The sequence below is a fragment of the Anolis carolinensis genome, chromosome 3 (genome assembly GCF_035594765.1).
Source record: "Anolis carolinensis isolate JA03-04 chromosome 3, rAnoCar3.1.pri, whole genome shotgun sequence".
NCBI classification, from domain to species: Eukaryota; Metazoa; Chordata; class Lepidosauria; order Squamata; family Dactyloidae; genus Anolis; species Anolis carolinensis.
The window spans coordinates 199099813-199119907 of NC_085843.1; the positions used below are offsets into that span (position 1 = coordinate 199099813).

Here is a 20095-nt window from a genome sequence, read left to right on the forward strand (position 1 = left end):
CTTTACAGTCACATGCAATGAGACACACAAACACAAACAAATGCAAAGGCTTCTCCTTTCATTTCCGGCTTCTGGAGGCGGTGCCCATCTCTGGCTCTGGGGAAGTGCTTTCTCCATTTTGAAGCTGAGGAGCCTTTATTTTTACCTCCTGGTTATGTGGCTGGCAAAATTGCCAAAGCGGTATCTATTTATCTATTCACATTTGCATGTTTTCGAACTGCTAGGTTGGCAGGAACTAGGGCTGACAGATGGGAGCTCACCCTGTCTCGCAGATTCGAACTGCCATCCTTCAAGTCAGCAGTTTAGCAGCACAAGTTTAACCCATTGCACCACTACAGCCCCTGGTTATATGCTACTGATACTAAAATGTGGCAGTCTCACATTTATCACATTGGGTTTCCTTAATGGCATGTGTATTTTGGCCCTGAAAGTCAGTGATAATTTCTAGCACCTTGCACAAGCTTAACAATACATAGTTATAATGAATCCAGTTCTGGAATCTATCATTATTTCCATATTAATGGAAAATTGAGATTTACCATGACTTGGAGGAGTCTTATCCCAAGAATGAAATCAACTCTCTGGAACTGCAAGAACTAGGAATGTCAGGAGGACACCATCAGAATTAATGCTTAGCTTCAGATAAGCTCCCTGTATGAATAGGGAATTCTTCTGAAGTGGCCTCCTTAAGTGTAACCCTCTATTTAGTAGAATGTTTCTTGTGGAAAGGGTGGGATTAGAATAAAAAAACATGTTGGTAAGGATTGGGGCTCTTCTACATTGCTGTTTTGTATTTACTCTGCTCTTCCAAACATCAGGTATTTTGCTCATGGAAAACAAAATCAAGTCAACATAGAGTAACATCTAGGGAAGTGCCAAGATGAAAAAGTAGAAAGTTTGGAGCCTATGCACGCCCTTTTACCAATATAAGTACCAATGTTCTTCAGTTATCTCTTTGAATAAGCAAATTCAGCAAGAGCACTTATGCTTATGATTGTGGTCCAGTGGAGAGATGTTTGAATGTGGACCTAAGTGAATTTGAGAGGGGTGTTTGATAGGCCTGATTGCTACTGTATTCTCTCTTTAGAATAGAGAAGAAAGGTACATATTTATTCTGAAATGTTGACTCCATTTACTCTTTCATTTGATTTGCTTTATTTAAGAAAGTCAAAGGACAAAATCAGATATCAGTTGTACTAAGCCAGTGGTTCTCAACCTGTGGGTCCCCAGATGTTTTGGCCTTCCACTCCCAGAAATCCTAACAGCTGATAAACTGGCTGGGATTTCTGGGAGTTGTTGACCAAAACACCTGGGGACCCACAGGTTGAGAACCACTGTGTTAAGCAGCCCATAGTAGAAATGAAAGTTTACAAAAGTTACTTTTCCAGGCTGTACCTGCTAGAATCTCACAACCAGCATGGCAACCATCTAATCTGGCAGGAGGATTTGGGGAACTATAACCCCAAAAGCAACTCTTCCAAGACTTGTACTAACTGTACTAGGTGCTGAACATGCCGTCTTAACAAGAACAAAGAAAAACAGGAATAATGAGAGCAAGGTTCCTTCAGATAACACAGCTATAAATTCGGATGAATTACTGCAGCATACCTTGACTCAATTGTCTTTTCTTTTCTTTCAAAGCGCTGGTGTGGGTCGGACAGGCACATTCGTAGTAATAGATGCCATGATTGACATGATGCATGCAGAACAAAAGATTGATATATTCGATTTTGTAGCACGAATTCGCAACCAGCGCCCACAAATGGTTCAGACTGATGTAAGTAATAAATGGGCTACCTTTGAATATATTTAAAATGTGGGAAGTGGTTTATAACTCTCATTGGAACTCAGTCAGAATCGGGAAGGACAGTGTTGACTAAGGCTGGATCTACACTGCCCTATATCCCAGGATCTGATTCCAGATTATCTGCTTTGAATTGGATTATATACCAGATAATCTGGGATAGAAGATAACCTGGGATCAAATCCTGGAATACAGGGATATATATAGAATATATAATATTTCTCATTAAAAGCACCCACTTTTTCACTATAGTAATAGCAGAGAAATTAGCATATTCTGCAGAACCTATACATTGTTGTTACGTTTTTGTTGTTAATAATAATAATAATAAAACTTTATTTATAACCCGCCACCATCTCCCCAATGGGGACTCGGGGCGGCTTACATGGGGCCATGCCCAGACACGATACAATATAACAAAATAAAACAATATATCATAACACAATATAATAGTACAAAAATAATCATATACATTACAACGCAAATCAGAGCAGACAGGGCGGGCCACATGAACATTTAATTAAAAACTCGGGAGAGAGAGGTATATAAATAAAGAGAACAGGGGTATAAGACGGAACAGTCCAAACAGTCCAAAGGATAGAATCCAAGGGGAGTAATCCAGAGGTATATAACATTTACTCCCCGAAGGCACATCGAAAAAGCCACGTTTTTAGATCTTTCTTAAAAGCCAATAAGGTGGGGGCTTGCCTGATCTCAGAGGGCAATGAATTCCACAGTCGGGGGGCCACAGCAGAAAAGGCCCTCTCTCTCGTTCCCACTAGACGGGCCTGGGATAGAGGCAGTGGCGAAAGAAGGGCCTCCCCGGATGAGCGGAGGGATCGAATAGGTTTATAATAGGAGATACGGTCACGAAGGTAGGTGGGTCCCAAACCGTTTAGGGCCTTATAAATGATGGTATTCACCTTGAATTGGGACCGGAAGGTGAACGGCAGCCAGTGGAGCTCCTTGAACAGGGGAGTAGATCTCTCCCTGTAGCTCGCCCCTGTAATTAATCTGGCCGCCGAGCGCTGAACCAATTGTAGTTTCCGGGCCGTCTTCAAGGGAAGCCCCACGTAGAGCGCATTACAGTAGTCCAGTCTAGAGGTAACTAAGGCATGCACCACCGTGGTCAAGTCAGACTTCACGAGGTATGGTCGCAGTTGGCGCACAAGTTTGAGTTGTGCGAAGGCCCTCCCGGCCACCGCCGACACCTGAGCCTCAAGCGTCAGCGCTGAGTCCAGGAGGACCCCCAAACTGCGGACCTGTGATTTCAGGGGGAGTGCAACCCCGTCCAGGACAGGTTGCCACCCAATACCCCGATCCGACGCGCGACTGACCAGGAGGGCCTCTGTCTTGTCAGGATTGATCCTCAGCTTGTTCCTCCTCATCCAGTCCGCCACAGCGGCCAGGCACTGGTTCAGCATCCGAGGGGCTTCCTTGGATTCAGATGGAAAGGAGTAGTGGATTTGCGTGTCATCTGCGTAGAGATGGCAACGCCCTCCAAAACTCCGGATGACCTCTCCCAGCGGTTTCATGTAGATGTTGAATAGCATGGGGGATAGAATAGACCCCTGCGGGACCCCACAGGTCAATGGCCAGGGGTCCGAGCAGGAGTCTCCCAGCTTCACCATCTGGGAACGACCCCCCAGGAAGGACCGGAGCCACTGCAGCACAGTGCCACCAAGCCCCATCCCAGAGAGCCTCCCCAGAAGGATACCATGGTCGATGGTATCGAAAGCCGCTGAGATGTCCAAGAGAACCAGCAGGGTCACACTCCCCCTGTCCAGCTCTCTGCGGAGGTCATCCACCAAGGCGACCAAAGCCGTCTCGGTACTGTGCCCAGGCCTGAAGCCAGACTGCGAGCAGTCCAGAAAATCAGTGTCATCGAGAAACTCCTGGAGCTGCTTGGCAACCACCCGCTCCAGCACCTTGCCCAAGAATGGGAGGTTGGAGATTGGTCTGTAGTTGTTACAAATAGATGGATCAAGCGAAGGCTTTTTTAATAGTGGTTTTACTACCGCCTGCTTAAAGCAGGATGGAACTGCAGGTTGTTGTTTATTGCTTTTTCCTTACTCTTAAACTGTTGTGGTCTGTGATATTATCACATGTGTAGTTTCTGATTTATGGTTGTCTCACAATGAACCTATCATGAGTTTTTTCTTGGCAAGATTTGCTCAGAGGAGCTTTGTCTTTGCCTTTCTCGGAGGCTGAGAAAGTATGACTTGCTCAAGGTCATCCAGTAGATTTCATGACCAAGTGGGAATTTAGAAATGTAAGCTATAACTACCATGTTTCCCTGAAAATAAGACACTGTCTTATATTTCTTTTTTCTCAAAAAGATACACTATGGCTTATTTACAGGGATGTCTTATTTTTATTAAGTATGGTACAACAATCTACATTTATTCAAATATAGTTAAGTCGTCATCTTCTGGAACATCGTCATAACTCTCCAAACCCGGAATTCCATCCTGAATTTCTTAAGACTCCATTTCCTTTAGAACCATTGGCCCCAATCTTTCATGTCAAGCAATAGAGCTCTCATTAAATGAGCAGCTCTTATCCATGTAACCTGCTCGGAGTGCATTGGCAACAACACGGTCAGTGATTTTATCCTTTCTTGATGGAACTGCCCTCACCTTTCTAGTCACCTCTGAGATAGCAGCTGTCACGATGCGGCACATGACAAGGACTGCCCATCTTCTTTACCGCTCCGTGCTGGTATGCTGCATAGCCACGCCTATCATGATGTCTTATTTTTGGGGTATGGCTTATATTGCACAAATGCTTAGAAGTCCTGATATATCTTATTTTTATGGGTATGTCGTATTTTCAGGGAAACAGGATATTAAAGAGCTGGATACACATATGAATAGAGACATTTCACTTGCATCTCTTTTGTTCTCTGCATTACATTACGCCTTCATCAACACAACTACAAGGGAAAACATAATTTCAACATATAGAAAAAGAATTACCATACATCTTATCAGTGACGAGAGAGCATGTTGGGTATTCTTACTCCACCAGTTTCTGGATTCTGCCTTATACCAAGTCAACTTATTGGTCCTCAGGCTTCATCCAGATATAAATATCACTTCGGATTTATCACTCTGGAAATGAACACCTCGTACCTTCTTCCTCTGACCTTCTCCAGTAGTGTGTACTTCTGTTTTTAGTAACCACAGTTTACTGTTTTGTCCATATTTGGGAATTTGAAAATGAAACTAGAGCTTTCTGATCATCTCTAGTAGCTTTGTAAACCTTCATATAGTTTCCTCTGATTGTGTCAAATTGTATATTAGAACTCCTGTGATTGATCTCTCTGATGTTAATCAAGGCAACTTTATGTTTATATAGATCTTTGCTCTACACATGAAGAAGTGAATAGAACAGGCAGTCAAAGTGGGAATGAAAATGGGAGGGTGTGAGGCTAGGGCAAATCCAGGCTTATTCCTTTAATAATAAACCATAATGAATAAACCATTATTTATTTATTTATTTGCTGTATTTATATTCCGCCCTTCTCACCCTGAAGTGGACTCAGGGCATATCACAGAACATACATATATGGCAAACATTCAATGCCATTTATACACCGACAAGACAGACAATTGTACATAGATAGAGGTATATTTAGGTGTTTCCCATCTTCAGCATCTTGGAGGCTTGTGTTAGGTTCCGGCCACAGGCAGTGCTGTCACTCCATCTCCCTGCCAAAGAGCTTTTGTTTGTAAATTTCCTCCTTGATCAAATTGCCAGCATTTTTCTGGCATTTCCTTATGGGTGCCTAAATACCTTCTCACTTTTAAGGAGTACCTATTTATCTACTCACATTTTGCTTTTGATCTGCTAGGTAGGCAGAAGCTGGGCTAAAGGCCAGGAGCTCACCCTCACCCAGGCTTCAAACTGTGACAGGCCCGCCCTAGGTAATTTCGCCTAGTAGGTGAACCTAGGGCCGCCCCCGCTCGAAATTGCAACCCCCCCCCTCGCCACAAACAGCCGGCGGCCGCTGTAGCAGCGGCGGCGGCGGCCGGGAAGGCTTAGCTGTTCTTGTGAGGCCTGGTGAGATCTCACGAGTTCTCGCGAGAACTCGAGAGATCTCGCCAGGCCTCACGAGAACAGCTAGGCCTTCCTGGTGGCCTTCCTCCTTCTGCAGGGCTTCTATCGCTCGCGCAGACTCTCAAAGCCCCGCGCCAATGGCGGCAGCACGGCAGCACCTCTAAAAACATTGGCGGTGCTATAATTACTCGGGGGCACTGTCGAGGCCTCGACAGCGCCCCCCCTTCGACATGCGCCCCAAGCAGCGGCTTCAGCCGCTTCAACGTTGGACCAGGCCTGACGTGTGAAAAAGATCTTAAGAGTCCTCGTGGACAGCAAGTTAAACATGAGCCAACAACGTGATGCGGTGGCAAAAAGGCCAATGGGATTTTGGCCTTCATAAATAGGAGTCTGGTGTCTAGATCCAGGGAAGTCATGCTACCCCTCTGTTCTGCCTTGGTCAGATCACCCCTAGAATACTGTGTCCAGTTCTTGGGACCGCAGTTGAAGGGAGATGTTGACAAGCTGGAATGTGTCCAGAGGAGGGCGACTAAAATGATCAAGGGTCTGCTGAACAAGCCCTATGAGGAGCAGCTTAAAGAGCTGGGCATGTTTAGCCTGCAGAAGAGAAGGCTGAGAGGAGACATGATAGCCATGTACAAATATGTGAGGGAAAGTCATAGGGAGGAGAGAGCAAGCTTGTTTTCTGCTGCCCTGGAGACTAGGACGCGGAGCAATGGCTTCAAACTTCAGGAAAGGAGATTCCACCTGAACATTAGGAAGAACTTCCTAACTCTGAAAGCTGTTCAGCAGTGGAACTGTCTGCCCCGGAGTGTAGTGGAGGCTCCTTCTTTGTAGGCTATGAATGTGATTTTCCTGCTTTTTGGCAGAGGGTTGGACTGGATGGCCCATGACGTCTCTTCCAATTCTATGGTTCTATGAAATGTCCTGGTTCACAGAATATCTTTATATTTGACAGATGCAGTACTCCTTCATTTATCAAGCCTTACTTGAATACTACCTCTACGGCGACACAGAACTAGATGTGTCCTCTTTAGAAAAGCACTTGCAGCCATCACAGAACACAGCGCCAAATCTCGTCAAAATAGGGCTAGAAGAAGAATTTAAAGTAAGCATTGATCATATTTTTACAGAGATCCAGTGTGTGGGTCATGATATAGACATGAATATTTATTAATTTTGCTCTGGCCCTAAAGTTTTTCTTCACAGGATTTGTACAGAGGGGGTTTGTCACTGAATTTCTCTGAGACTGAGAGAGTATGACAAGTGAGTTTCTGAAACCGAGCAGGGATTCAGATCTTAATCTCTCAGAATCCTAGTCCAATATTGAAACCATTGGACCATGTTGGCTGTTACATGTTTGGATAGTACATTGAAATTTTGTTTTTGTTTTTTCAATCATGTGAAAATATACAAAAGATCATAACATAAATGGAGATTGCACTGCTGTGTTGAAAGATGATAAACAAATGCCTACAAAATAAATTAGGAGTTAACTCTGTAGTTACCTTCAAACATCTTCATTATCACAGTTTAACTGGCGGGATAAGTCTTTCCTGTCTTTATAGCTCCCTCTCTTATTTTATTTGCATGAAACAAGAGAATTATTGGTCATTATACAATACACAATTCTTTTTAATATTTTATACATATACTAGCTGTGCCCGGCCACGCGTTGCTGTGGCGAAGTCTGGTGGTATGGGAAATAAAGTATTGAGGAATTGGTGGTAGTTGAGGTAAAGGGTAAACGTTTTCCTCTGACATTAAGCCCAGTCATGTATGATTCTGGGGGTTGGTGCTCATCTCCATTTCTAAGCCGAAAAGCCGGCATTGTCCGTAGACTCCTCCAAGGTCATGTGGGATGACTGCATGGAGCGGCGTTACCTTCCCGCCGGAGCAGTGCCTATTGATGCACTCACGTTTGCATGTTTTTGAACTTCTGGGTTGGCAGAAGCTGGGGCTAACAGTGGGGGCTCTCTCCGCTCCCCCAATTCAAACCTGCAGCCTTTCGGTCCAGAAGTTCAGCAGCTCAGTGTTTTAACACGCTGAGCCATCAAGGGATATTATTTCCTAAAGGTTTTGAATATACAATATTTCTGATTGGTTATTTTTGTCTGTTGGAGGCAAGTATGAATGCTGCAATTAGGAAAAATGATTAGGATGTAACGGCCTTGCAGCTTTAAAGCCTGGCTGTTTCCTCCCTGAGTGAATTTTTTGTTGGGAGGTGTTAGCTGGCCCTGATTGTTTCCTGTCTGGAATTCCTTTGTTTTCAGAGTGGTGTTGTTTGTGATATTTTATGTGCTTCTATTGTCTGTGGCCCTGAGAAAACAGAGGATTTGCCAGACTTTGATGATGGGAATACTTTGTTGGGAGATGTTAGCTGGCCCTGATTGTTTCCTGTGTGGAATTCCCCTGTTTATTTACTATCCTGGTTTTAGAGATTATATTGTTCTGCATTATTCTATCCCAGAAATTATTTCATATCAAAGTAGAATCTCACTTATCCAACATAAATGGGCCAGCAGAACATTGGATAAGCGAATATGTTGGATAATAAGGAGGGATTAAGGATAAGCCTATTAAACATCAAATTAAGTTATGATTTTACAAATTAAGCACCAAAACATCATGTTAGACAACAAATTTGGCAGAAAAAGTAGTTCAGTACACAGTAATGCTATGTAGTCATTACTGTATTTATGAATTTAGCACCAAAATATCACGATATATTGAATGCATTGACTACAAAAATGCATTGGATAATCCAGAATGTTGGATAAGCGAGTGTTGGATAAGTGAGACTCTACTGTAATTACTACGTAGCAGTACTGCGCATGGAACTACTTTTTCTGTCAAATTTGTTGTATAATATGTTAATTTGTATAACGATTACCTAATTTGATGTTTAATCGGCTTTTCCTGAATCCCTTCTTATTATCCAACATATTCACTTATCCTGCCGGCCTGTTTATGTTGGATAAGTGAGACTCTACTGCATATTGATAATCTTATATTATCTGCTTAGAAGTGGATTATATGAGGCCCCTTCTTCACAGCTGTACACTGAAGTGGATTATATGGTGGTGTGGAGTCAAGATAATCCAGTGCAAAGCAGATAATATAAGATGATAAATGGGTTATATAGCTGTGTGGAAGGGCCTTGAGTCTACACTGCCATATAATCCAGTGCAAATTAGATAATCTGTGGAAGAATCCTAAGTGAGGCCTAAATCTGCCTGTCCCCTAACTGAAGCCTGGCTGTCCCTTGGCTGGTTGCTAGGAGACCAAGTGGGCAGAGATTAGCCCTCTAAACTGGCAGCAATTGGATAAAAAAATTATTGCTCTCCCTCTAATTAGGATTTTATTTTTATTTTCTTTTTGTTGTATCAACCTAGAGGCATGGATGATGGGTTGTGTTGTCAAATTTCGAGGTTGGGGGGCCTGTAGTTTTGTTGTTTTGTGAATCGCCGTGATGCCATCACTCTTTTATATATATAGATGTAAGTGGAGTGTAAGAGGATGTGTAAAGACAGAATTCCATAGTGGTAGGCAGATGTATCAACTAGATTATACCTGAATTTGGATTTGAAAGTGTGAGCTATTTTACTAATTCAAAAGTTCATTGCCTGATTTTAGTATGTACTTGCTTGCTGTAGAAATTGACAAATGTTCGAATTATGAAAGAAAACATGAGAACTGGTAATCTGCCAGCGAATATGAAGAAAGCCAGAGTTATCCAAATCATCCCATGTAAGATATTTAATTTTTCTCTTCTTAGAAATTGTGTAATAATTTCACTAATAATAGAATTGTACACTTACCATTGGTAATACAGTTTTAAAGGCCATTTTAAGTGTGTTGTTGAAGGCTTTCATGGCCGAAATCACTGGGTTGTTGTAAGTTTTCCAGCTGTATGGCCATGTTCCAGAAGCATTGTCTCCTGACGTTTTGCCCACATCTGTGGCAGGCATCCTCAGAGGTTGGGAGGTGTTGGAAACTAGTCACGTGGGGTTTATATATCAGTAGAATGTTCAGGGTGGGAGAAAGGACTCTTGTCTGTTTGAGGCAAGTGTGAATGTTGCAATTGGCCAGCTCTATTAGCATTGAATAGCCTGACAGCTTCAAAGCCTGGCTTTTTCTGATGAAGAAAGATAACCTACAAACTATCTACAGACCCATTAAGACAATCCAACAAATGCTACGTTCAGCAAAGGACAAGAGGGATCTTCTCACCTCTGCAGGAATCTACTGTATACCATGCAGTTGTGGACAAGTCTACATAGGGATCATCAAACGCAGCACCCTAACAGGAATGAAAGAACATGAAAGGCACTGCAGACTAACTCAACCAGAGATATCAGCCATAGCAGAGCACTTAATGAACAAACCTGGACACAGAATATTATTGAGAACACAGATTGCTGGATCACTCTAACAACCACTATGTCAGACTACACAGAGAAGCCATTGAAATCCACAAACATGTGAACCATTTCAATAGAAAAGAGGAAATCATGAAATGAACAAAATCTGGCTACGAGTATTTTAAAAACTCTAAAATCAGGACAGTAAATAAAGAACAACACTCAGAAAACAAGGGAATTCCAGACAAGAAACAATCAGGGCCAGCTAACACCTCCAACAAAACATCCCCCAGGCAGGAAAGGCCAGGCTTTGAAGATGCCAAGCTATTCAGTGCTTATCAAGCTGACCAGTTGCAACATTCTCACCTGCCTCGGGCAGATAACAGTTCTTTCTCCCACCCTGGACATTCCACAGATATCTAAACCACACTTGCTTAGTAGTTTCCAACACCTCAAAACCTCTGAGGATTCCTATCATAGATGTGGGTGAAATGTCAGGAGAGAATGTTTCTAGAACATGGCCATACAACTCGGAAAATTCACAGCAATCCGTTTTAAGTGTATTTATTGTATTTTAATCTGTTTTTACTACTGTAACTATTTAATTTTTTTAAGTTTTGTATTATGCTTTTTAAACTTGACTAAGTGTGGGATTCTAAGTTGCCTTGAGTCTCCCTGGGGAGAGAGGTGTTTTATAAATAAAGTTAATAATAATAGTAATAAGTTCATAATACAAAATATTAACACAGAACAGTGATGTGATACATTCAGCAGCAGGTGGCACTGCTGGACATCCAAGCGAATGATAGCATAAACCCGATTCTATTAAAGCCTGCAGGGCATAGTTTATATATTGACTGTAAAATGCTCAATATTTTAACAAATCTAATATGTGTTGGGTTTTGTGGTTCCTTTTTTCTTTTTTTAGATGACTTTAACAGAGTGATTCTTTCTATGAAAAGAGGTCAGGAATACACAGATTATATCAATGCTTCTTTCATAGATGTAAGTATTTTTCTGCTAGTGAAGTGTAACCATTGGTTTTCTTAAGTCTTTTTAACAATGAGCTCCGTTCAGGACTGGTTTGGGAAGCATGTGTGATTTTCTCATTTTCATGTGAGTTACGTTAAAGAGTAACTTGAGTTTTTTGGCAAAATACTATTTTTTTTTAAAAAAAACTTTTTATTTAAAGTGTGAAGAGAGGAAAGCATGTGTCTTTGGTCTTTCTTCTTTAATTCCATCAGGTATCATAAAAATACATGATTCACCAAATAAGACAAAAATGCTTGGGAAGGTAGTAGGCAGTATGAAAAAAGGAAAACCACATTCCAGGTTGGCTGGTCACAAACTGCCTTTTTACGTTTGAAGTTTTAACTGTTTACTAATTTTAGATCTATTAGTAAACATGTCCTAAATGTTTGATTTATATATTTAAATTTCTAATTTTGTTATTTTTGAGTTGTTCTATAAGTGCACCTGATGTTGTTTATTTTATTGTTTATGATTTGATCTGTTTGTTATGTTTTCGCATGTAAGTTTGGCATTTGGCATTCAGGGTGATAAAAGTGGTATATAAATGCAGTAAATATAATAAATAATACAAAGAATCATTACTTAATAACTCAAACTGTAGTTTTTCTGATATCTTACGAAATGCTGCCAAAAATAATTTGCCTTCCATTTGTAAATCCCAAAATCCATATATCTCTTTATTGAAATAAAGGCCTTGGCTAAACTTAGCTTAACTTAATTCCTTTATTATGTTTGTTGATCTGAAAGTAAGGCTGTAGTTATTTTACTGTTCCATCCTCACTAAGGACAAATTATTCCTGCAACTTTCTCCCTGCCACAAGCAGAAGAAAAAATAAACATTTTTGAGGGAAAGCCCCAGTTTTTCCAGATAGCTACATGGGTTTTGATGCAAGATTCGGCCGGGGTGTGGCGCAGGCTGGTTAGTAGCCAGCTGCAATAAATCACTATGACCAAAAACACTGGTTTTTATATTTTAAATTTTTGCACAAGATAGTTGCTTAAATCATTTATTAACTGAGGGAGAAACTCTGCAACACCTCTTACTAGTTGTGTTATTCTTCTACATAGCCTTCCCTAGTGTTAGGAAGCACAAAAATGAATTTCACTGTGTATCTTTAACATCCCCATTTAAAAAATAATTTTAATCATAGCAGCACTGATTCTCAAAGAAAATCCCCAAAGAAATATGCTGATCATTTTAACATTACCTGTAGATTGATCATAATTAAATCTCTGTCGATTCATAAGATACTGTTTATGTTTCTTTTGGCACAAAGGGCTATCGGCAAAAGGATTACTTCATTGCAACTCAAGGACCACTTCCTCATACAGTGGAAGACTTCTGGAGAATGGTGTGGGAATGGAAATGCCACACAATTGTTATGCTCACTGAAGTTCTGGAAAGAGAGCAAGTATGATAATTTTGTCCAATGTCATTTGAACTGTGGTGTCTTGTTACCCATAATCGCAAAACAAGAGCAAGGGGTAAAGAAGTTAGTTTTGAGTGAATTTTAATCCCACTTAATATAATCCAAAAATAGTATGGTGCCCCAGCAGTCTAGCTGGGAGTAATCAAATACAGAAGCCACTTAACGCTCTCCTTGCAAAATGAAGGGTTGATCTTGGTCAAGAAGTTTTCCAGTTATTCTTAAGTTGTAATACCTGCTATCTAGAAACTAGCCAACAAGTACTTGGTTGCAGCTGTGTCTTTTCTGAACCATATCATGCCCAGAATCAAGTTATGCCTAGAATTTTTTCTCTCTATTTCTTTCTCTCTTTCTATCCCCTCCTTAATTGTTCCCCTAATTTTATGTATATTTAAAATCATAAAATATTTTTCTAAAAAAAGTTATGCCTAGAGTTTGGCAGGAACTAAGCAAGTCTAACTTGGCCTAGCCATCCTCAATATTGAATATTTAGAAACAGATGTCTTAGTTCAAAGTTGTCACACTCTGGAAAAAGTTACACATAATAAAGCTCCTGAGAAATCAATTGCAAGTAAGTGTGCTCAGTTGGGTGTTCAGATGTCAATGGGGCTTAACAGTGCTTACTTAGCTTTTGCTAGACTGCACTCAAGTGTCCACAGCTGCATCATGACAAGAGGGTTTTTCTATACTGAATAAGACTTTGAGTTTGAATATAACACATTTTACAGTTAAATGGACATCCGTCACTGCTAGAAATGTTAAGATCAGCACAAATAAGTATTTAGCTGTTTCTCTGCTTTTAAAACACATTGGGTTAAATCCTATTTTAGTCCTACCTACCAAAAAACTATTGAAATCAATGGAGCTCGAATAACTGTGACCAATTCATTCCATTCATTTCATTGAGTCTCTTCCGAACAGGAATAACGTTGAATTGGACCATTTGTTTTTTTAAACTATTCTAAATTTGCATATCAGGCATAGAGCCTTGAAAAGTTGGTTTTTGGATTATTGTTCTGTAATCTCCAATTAGCATGGTTACTGTTTGGGGATTATGGGAGTTGTCTTCCAGAATGTTGATATAATGTGGTCATGTGGCACCATCTGTATGTAGACAATAGAACGATTTATCTAGCACTCTTTTAAAAATCCCTTGTTTTGAAGTAGTGATGCATTGAATGTTTATTAAATGCTGTACAGTATGTGAAAAAAATAAAACTAGAATTAGTTCTTATGTAATTAGTTTCTGAAAACCATTAATGTAATGGAATTGATGTAGTGGCACAAATAAGAGAGCTTTATTCTTTCTTTTTCAAACTACAGGAAAAATGTTTTCAATATTGGCCATCAGAGGACTCTGTTACTTATGGAGAGATTACTATTGAAATCAAGAGCGATTTGCTTGCTGATGCCATAAGTGTACGGGACTTTCTGATTACACACAGTCAGGTATGATGGATCACTTTTAAAATATTTCTTATTTGCACAAAAGTTTCTGAACTATGTTTTGCTTCACATTGACTTGCACATTGTAAACCAGTAATTTGGAACCTTTGATAAGATACTCCTATCTACTGATATGCATTTTGGTTTGTATCAATTGTGCAGTTGATAATAATAATAATAATAACAACAACAACAACAACAACAACACAACTTTATTCTTATATCAAGCCCCAGCTGCCTGAAGGGATTCGAGGCAGCTCACATGGGGACCAAGCCCAGCAATACACAATAAAATAGAATCACGTAAATACATTTAAAACATATAAACATAAAATCATAAAATATATAATTTTATATTTAAAATATAAAATTATATAAATAAAATATATAATACATTAAAACATACTCAAAACCAATGCAACCACACCACAAGAAGCTGCATGATTAGGTTCCAGTTTTAAAATATTTCTTTCCTTCTTACTGTCACACCTCAGGTTTGCTTCACCTTGCTATATACATCAAACTGCACACAGGTTGAAGTCTTTTTAGTTTATTAGAAAATAGAAGATAAAGGGTTCTTTAAAAGCAAAAGTAAGGTTCCACAAAATGGTTACAAAATAAAGCCATAGAGAATAAATCCAGAAATCACGAGGAATAAACAAGGTCCCAATAGAGCATGACAAAGTCACAAGAACATAAACACAAAAGCTGCAAGGTAATCCAGGAAAACGAGAACTTGCTTCTTGGTTGGACGAAAGTTGCTTTGACAAAGGTTTGTCTCCAAACACTTTGCTTTAATACCCTTTGCAAAGCATGAAAGCATTTCTTTGGCCTCTAGCCTCCCTTTTGTTTGCAATTCTCACACTCCTCCGAACCCTGAATTTCAAACGGTCAGCTCAATCTAAGGAACCTGTTTCGTCAAGGTCAGCCTGCTCGTTAGTTTGCTGAGTCTCATTATCAGACTGAGAACTGTCCTCCTTTTCCAAGTCCATTTGCACCTGGCTAGTTTCAGTATCAACAACATCATTCCTTGCTGTGGGAAAATGAACTTGCACTCCCTATTCGTTATCTTCTACAACCTGCTTGAACCTGCTTGTGAACCTGAATCCCATAATCCCCATCAGAGTCAATCTGAGGTTCCAGCTGAATCACAACACTTGCAACCATTTACTATGTGTGATTTTTTTTTTGCTTTTGAATAACCAGGACAAGCAGGGCAGACTGGTCCGACAGTTTCATTTTCATGGATGGCCTGAAATTGGAATTCCTGCTGAAGGGAAAGGAATGATTGACCTCATTGCAGCTGTCCAAAAACAGCAACAGCAGACAGGAAACCATCCGATTACGGTGCACTGCAGGTAAAGTGTTTGTATTTAATTTTAACAAGTATTTCTCTTGATTATTTAGTTTATTCTGATATTCTGTTAGGTATTGATGTCATCAGAGGCCAGTTGATGATCACAGAAAAAGTGCATTGTTACATTGCACAATGGTTATATTCTCAGGATAAGTGCAGACACCTAGCTATGTCTCCAGGACCACTTTACAAGTGGAGCCAACAGTGTGGCTCTTGCCCCATGGGTCTCATTATTCAACGGGGACCACAATATTAGAGGATTTCTTGTGCAAAATGATCTTCTGTTGCCTAACAGAACACCACTGGATGCCCAATACACATTGTCACAATTCATTAGTAGGGTTCTATAACAGGCAGAGCTATGATATTGTAAAATTATGGATGGTAGCTTCCGATGAAGGATCTTGGCCTTGATTTATATCCCATACCTCAACATTTCATAGTAAACAAAATGTAAAATAATTGGAAGTGCAACAAGAATACACACACACACACACACACACACACACAACAGAGACAAAAGGCCAGCACTTTGAGCTGGAAGGGACTTTGCTTGCTACCGAAATGACATTAGATTATGTATCAGATGAGGTCTTCCTATTCTGATAAAAGACACTACCTTACTACACCCTGGAGAGCAAAAGGTTGGAAAGGATCTTGGATAAGGGTCCTAGTGTACAGATAAGCATGTAGGATAGAATCCAGGTTATCTTTTCCTAAGCCATGGAAAGCTTTTGAAGGTTGAAATCGCAACTTATAAGTATGAACAGAAACTGCTGGGAGCTTGTTCAGTTTACAAAACACTGACCTGGAATGATATGTAATAGCTGATCATCTATGGCACAGTAGATTATATATTCTGAACTACTTACAGTTAACAAACCAGTTTCACAGGGAATCACCAATGATGCTCAAGGGGGGCAGTCAGTACTGGCCACCACTGAGAGCTTAGAAAGGATCAGTGCTTTTTAAAGGTTTTCCAAGGATGTACTAAGCTCTTGCCTTTGTTAACTCTACTCAGAGAGGGAGATGCTTTCTTTCTTGATAAGGACAAAAGTACTCAAATTGACCCATGGATAAGTTACCCTAGATTTTTTTGGAGCTAAAATTCTAGACTTCTACATGAGTATAGAGGGTAGAACTGTAGTTCCTATATTGCACTTAGTTTACTGGGTTTTTTTTCATGTCAGGAGCGACTTGAGAAACTGCAAGTCGCTTCTGGAGTGAGAGAATTGACCGTCTGCAAGGACATTGCCCAGGGGGCGCCCAGATGTTTTGATGTTTTACCATTCTTGTTTGAGGCTTCTCTCATGTCTCCGCATGGAGCTGGAGCTGATAGAGGGAGCTCATCCGTGCTCTCCCTGGGTGGGATTCGAACCTGGCAGCTTGCAGATCAGCAGCCCAAACTTCAAGTCAAATGGCTTTAACCCACTACTCCACCGGGGGCTCCTAGTTCACTGGTTATCAGTACTGTTAAATCCATAGCAAGGTAATATGGTAATTTCATTAATTTTTCAAACTCTTGATGTCGGGGCCAAAGTTAGTAGATGGGATTTCAAAATATTTTAAGCACTTGCCTAGAGTGATGAGATTAAGTAAATGGGATCAAATCTAGATTTTTTTTCAGAAATATGTAAATACCACCCCTAAACAATTATTAGTAACATTTGAATAAAAAGTTAACTATAATGCTTAGTTCAGACATAATGCAAAACTCTTGACCAGTGGTTCTAAAACAGGGGTCCCCAGATGCTTTTGGCTTACAACTCCCAGAAATCCCAGCTAGTTTACCTGCTGTTAGGATTTCTGGGAGTTGAATGCCAGAGTGGCATGGAAGTGGTGCTCAAAGCTATAGGTGAAAGAAAACAGCCCACACTTCCTTTAGCAGGAAGCTTTTGTTGAATCCTGTTCTCTGTGAATGGAAGCAAACCTTCGCTTAGTAAAGGAGTTAACCTGAAAGTTAGATATTGTTTATTTATGTATCAATAGCAGTGTGCAATAACCTGTGTGCATAAAATGATCCCACTATTTAGCTTTCACTGAATGTAAAAAAGAACAAGATAAGAGTAATATAAGTATATAGTCTAGTAATGTTTACATTCATGAGAAAAATAAAAAAAATCCTCCATGACTACTTAAACTAAATTATAATGTTTGTAAAAATTCTTTAAATTAAGCAGATCTACACAGGGTATTGTTTCTCAGTCCTGGGGAAAGACAGAGAAACTATAGAGTGGGCTGGTTATTTTCATCAGAAGAGATTTAATTCAAGATATATTTTTATTATGTTGCATTTGGGTTTTTTTAACGTTATCTTGCTAAGGGAAAGAAACCTATTTGTCTCGGTAGTGCTGGAGCCGGAAGAACAGGTACATTCATAGCACTCAGCAATATTCTGGAGCGAGTCAAAGCAGAGGGGCTCTTAGATGTTTTTCAAGCTGTGAAGAGTTTACGACTGCAAAGACCACACATGGTGCAAACACTGGTATGTTGTTTTAACCACAAATATAATTGTCAAAGGATATAAGGGTATTGATATTTTGCATGAACAAAGCTGAAGCTTTGCTATATTTCCTTAAGATAGACTTTGTTCCTTGCTAAAGCCTTGACTAATATATATTTTTTGTGCTAGATAGACAGAATACATACATACATGGATAAACAAATTGCACATAAAGAAATAAATTGCATGTGATTCTATGTCTACAGATGTAGACCTAATGGAGTTTAATGGTAAGCATACAGGAGTGTAGCTTAGGTCTCCTCAATGTATTCATCTTGTGAGGCAGTTAAAAATAGGGAATAAAAAAATAATTGAATATATAGTTCATGAACAGTTCTGTCAACTACCAGTGTGCAGACAGGGTTCAATACATCCTGAATTTGCAATTGTTGTTTTGTGTCTTCAAGCTGACTGAGTTGTGGTGGCCCTATCAGAGTTTTCTTGACGAAATTTATGCTGAAGAAGTTCAATAAAGAGAGTCACACAGAACTCTCCATCTGTCATTGAAACTCCATTTCTACAGTGAACCTGAGCTGTGTTTTTACATTTAAAAGCAGTGGCCTTATTTTTGACAGTGTTACTTGTTCATTAACTACACCACAACAATGAAAGTTTCGAAAGGGTTTTTATTAGAGTAAAATCCCCAAAATAAGTCTCTTAGGGTATAAAGTGACTCTTAACAGCTCATCTTTTTCCAACACCACAGATGAAACCTACTTTGGAGATTGTATGGTGCTTTCTTATGTAACATGTGTGGCCTACAGTTAGATTTTTAATTAAAAGTTCTTTGTGTGACGCTTAGTGCAGAGATAAACGTAGCAAACCAAAAAGGTAGGGGACCTCGTGGAACCCAATGGAGAAATAACAAACTGGGACAAGATAAAAGACAAAGGTGGCTAAGGGAACTGGATAACATGGTTAGGCTTGTCCAGTACAGCTCAGGCCATGAAAAGAAGAGAGGTAGCAGAAGCCCCACAAGAAGAATAATTAAAAGGCAAGTAGAAAAAGATAAAGGAATTATTGGACTATTGTACAAGGAATTAATCACCTTATCTTACAACACAAAAACCACTTTTATAGAGAATTGTAAACAAGAAAAAAAACTTCAGCGAGAAATTAATCAGGTTTTGGATTGACAACATTCAGAAAATTAAACATATGAGGATCAAAGAAACCCAAAGGAAGATAATCTTTGGTATAGAACCCTTTTTCAATTAGCTCATATAATGGGAAATACTTCCAACAAGTGTTGGCATAATTGTGAGGAAATAAGTTCATTCTCCCACATGTGGTGGGACTATAAAAAATTCAGAACTATTACAGTAAAATAAGGAATGTAACGGAAGAAATAATTGGGAAAAAATTAAAATGAAATAAAGCCAGATTCATGTTTCTCATGATAGAGGCAAAGGAAGATAATAATTGGACAGAAATCCTAAAATATATGACAGCCGCAATACATTTATTTATTTATTTATTTACAGTATTTATATTCCGCTCTTCTCACCCCGAAGGGGACTCATGGCGGATCACCTTACACATATAAGGCAAACATTCAATGCCTTAACATAGAACAAAGACAAGACAAAGATGGGGCTCCGAGCTGGCCTCGAACTCATGACCTCTTGGTCAGAGTGATTTGTTGCAGCTGGTTGCTCAACAGCCTGCGCCACAGCCCGGTCCCAATATATGCTATGATAGCCCAAGGATGGCGAGACAATCCAAGACAGGATTTAGAAACTTGATGGTCTTATCTCTTGGAATATATAATCAATGATTTCATTAATCAAAGGAAAAACAAGTATATGAATAATCATAAATAACAAGACTGGTATAGGAAATGGTCTAATCTAGCTGATAAACTAGACGGTAATGATAGATATAGCACTTTGAACCAGGTTTTCCACACAGTGAAATTGATGTAATGACATCATTTGAAATTGCTGTTCTGGGCGGGAGGGAGAAAATTGGGGTGGGGAGAGTATGGGTAATGGGAGGTACACATCTAAGGAATGTATAAAGCGTCATACAAGGTAAAGTGATTTTTGGAATAATGTATATCAAGATAAGACTTGTATGGCAAAAGTTTGTTAATTGAAT

General features: G+C 39.8%; 1 protein-coding gene across 5 annotated transcripts in view; it reads left to right on the forward strand.

Annotated features, from left to right (window-relative positions):
• ptpre (protein tyrosine phosphatase receptor type E) overlaps positions 1 to 20095 on the forward strand; it is a 192517-nt gene that overhangs the window by 164022 nt on the left and 8400 nt on the right. For all 5 annotated transcript variants that reach the window (XM_062976075.1, XM_062976071.1, XM_062976070.1 and 2 more), the window contains 8 exons: positions 1642 to 1777; positions 6825 to 6974; positions 9523 to 9616; positions 11159 to 11235; positions 12540 to 12674; positions 14013 to 14138; positions 15342 to 15493; positions 17842 to 17977. In XM_062976075.1, the coding sequence (XP_062832145.1) occupies positions 1642 to 1777; positions 6825 to 6974; positions 9523 to 9616; positions 11159 to 11235; positions 12540 to 12674; positions 14013 to 14138; positions 15342 to 15493; positions 17842 to 17977 (1006 nt within the window). The remainder of the gene's footprint in view (positions 1 to 1641; positions 1778 to 6824; positions 6975 to 9522; positions 9617 to 11158; positions 11236 to 12539; positions 12675 to 14012; positions 14139 to 15341; positions 15494 to 17841; positions 17978 to 20095) is intronic.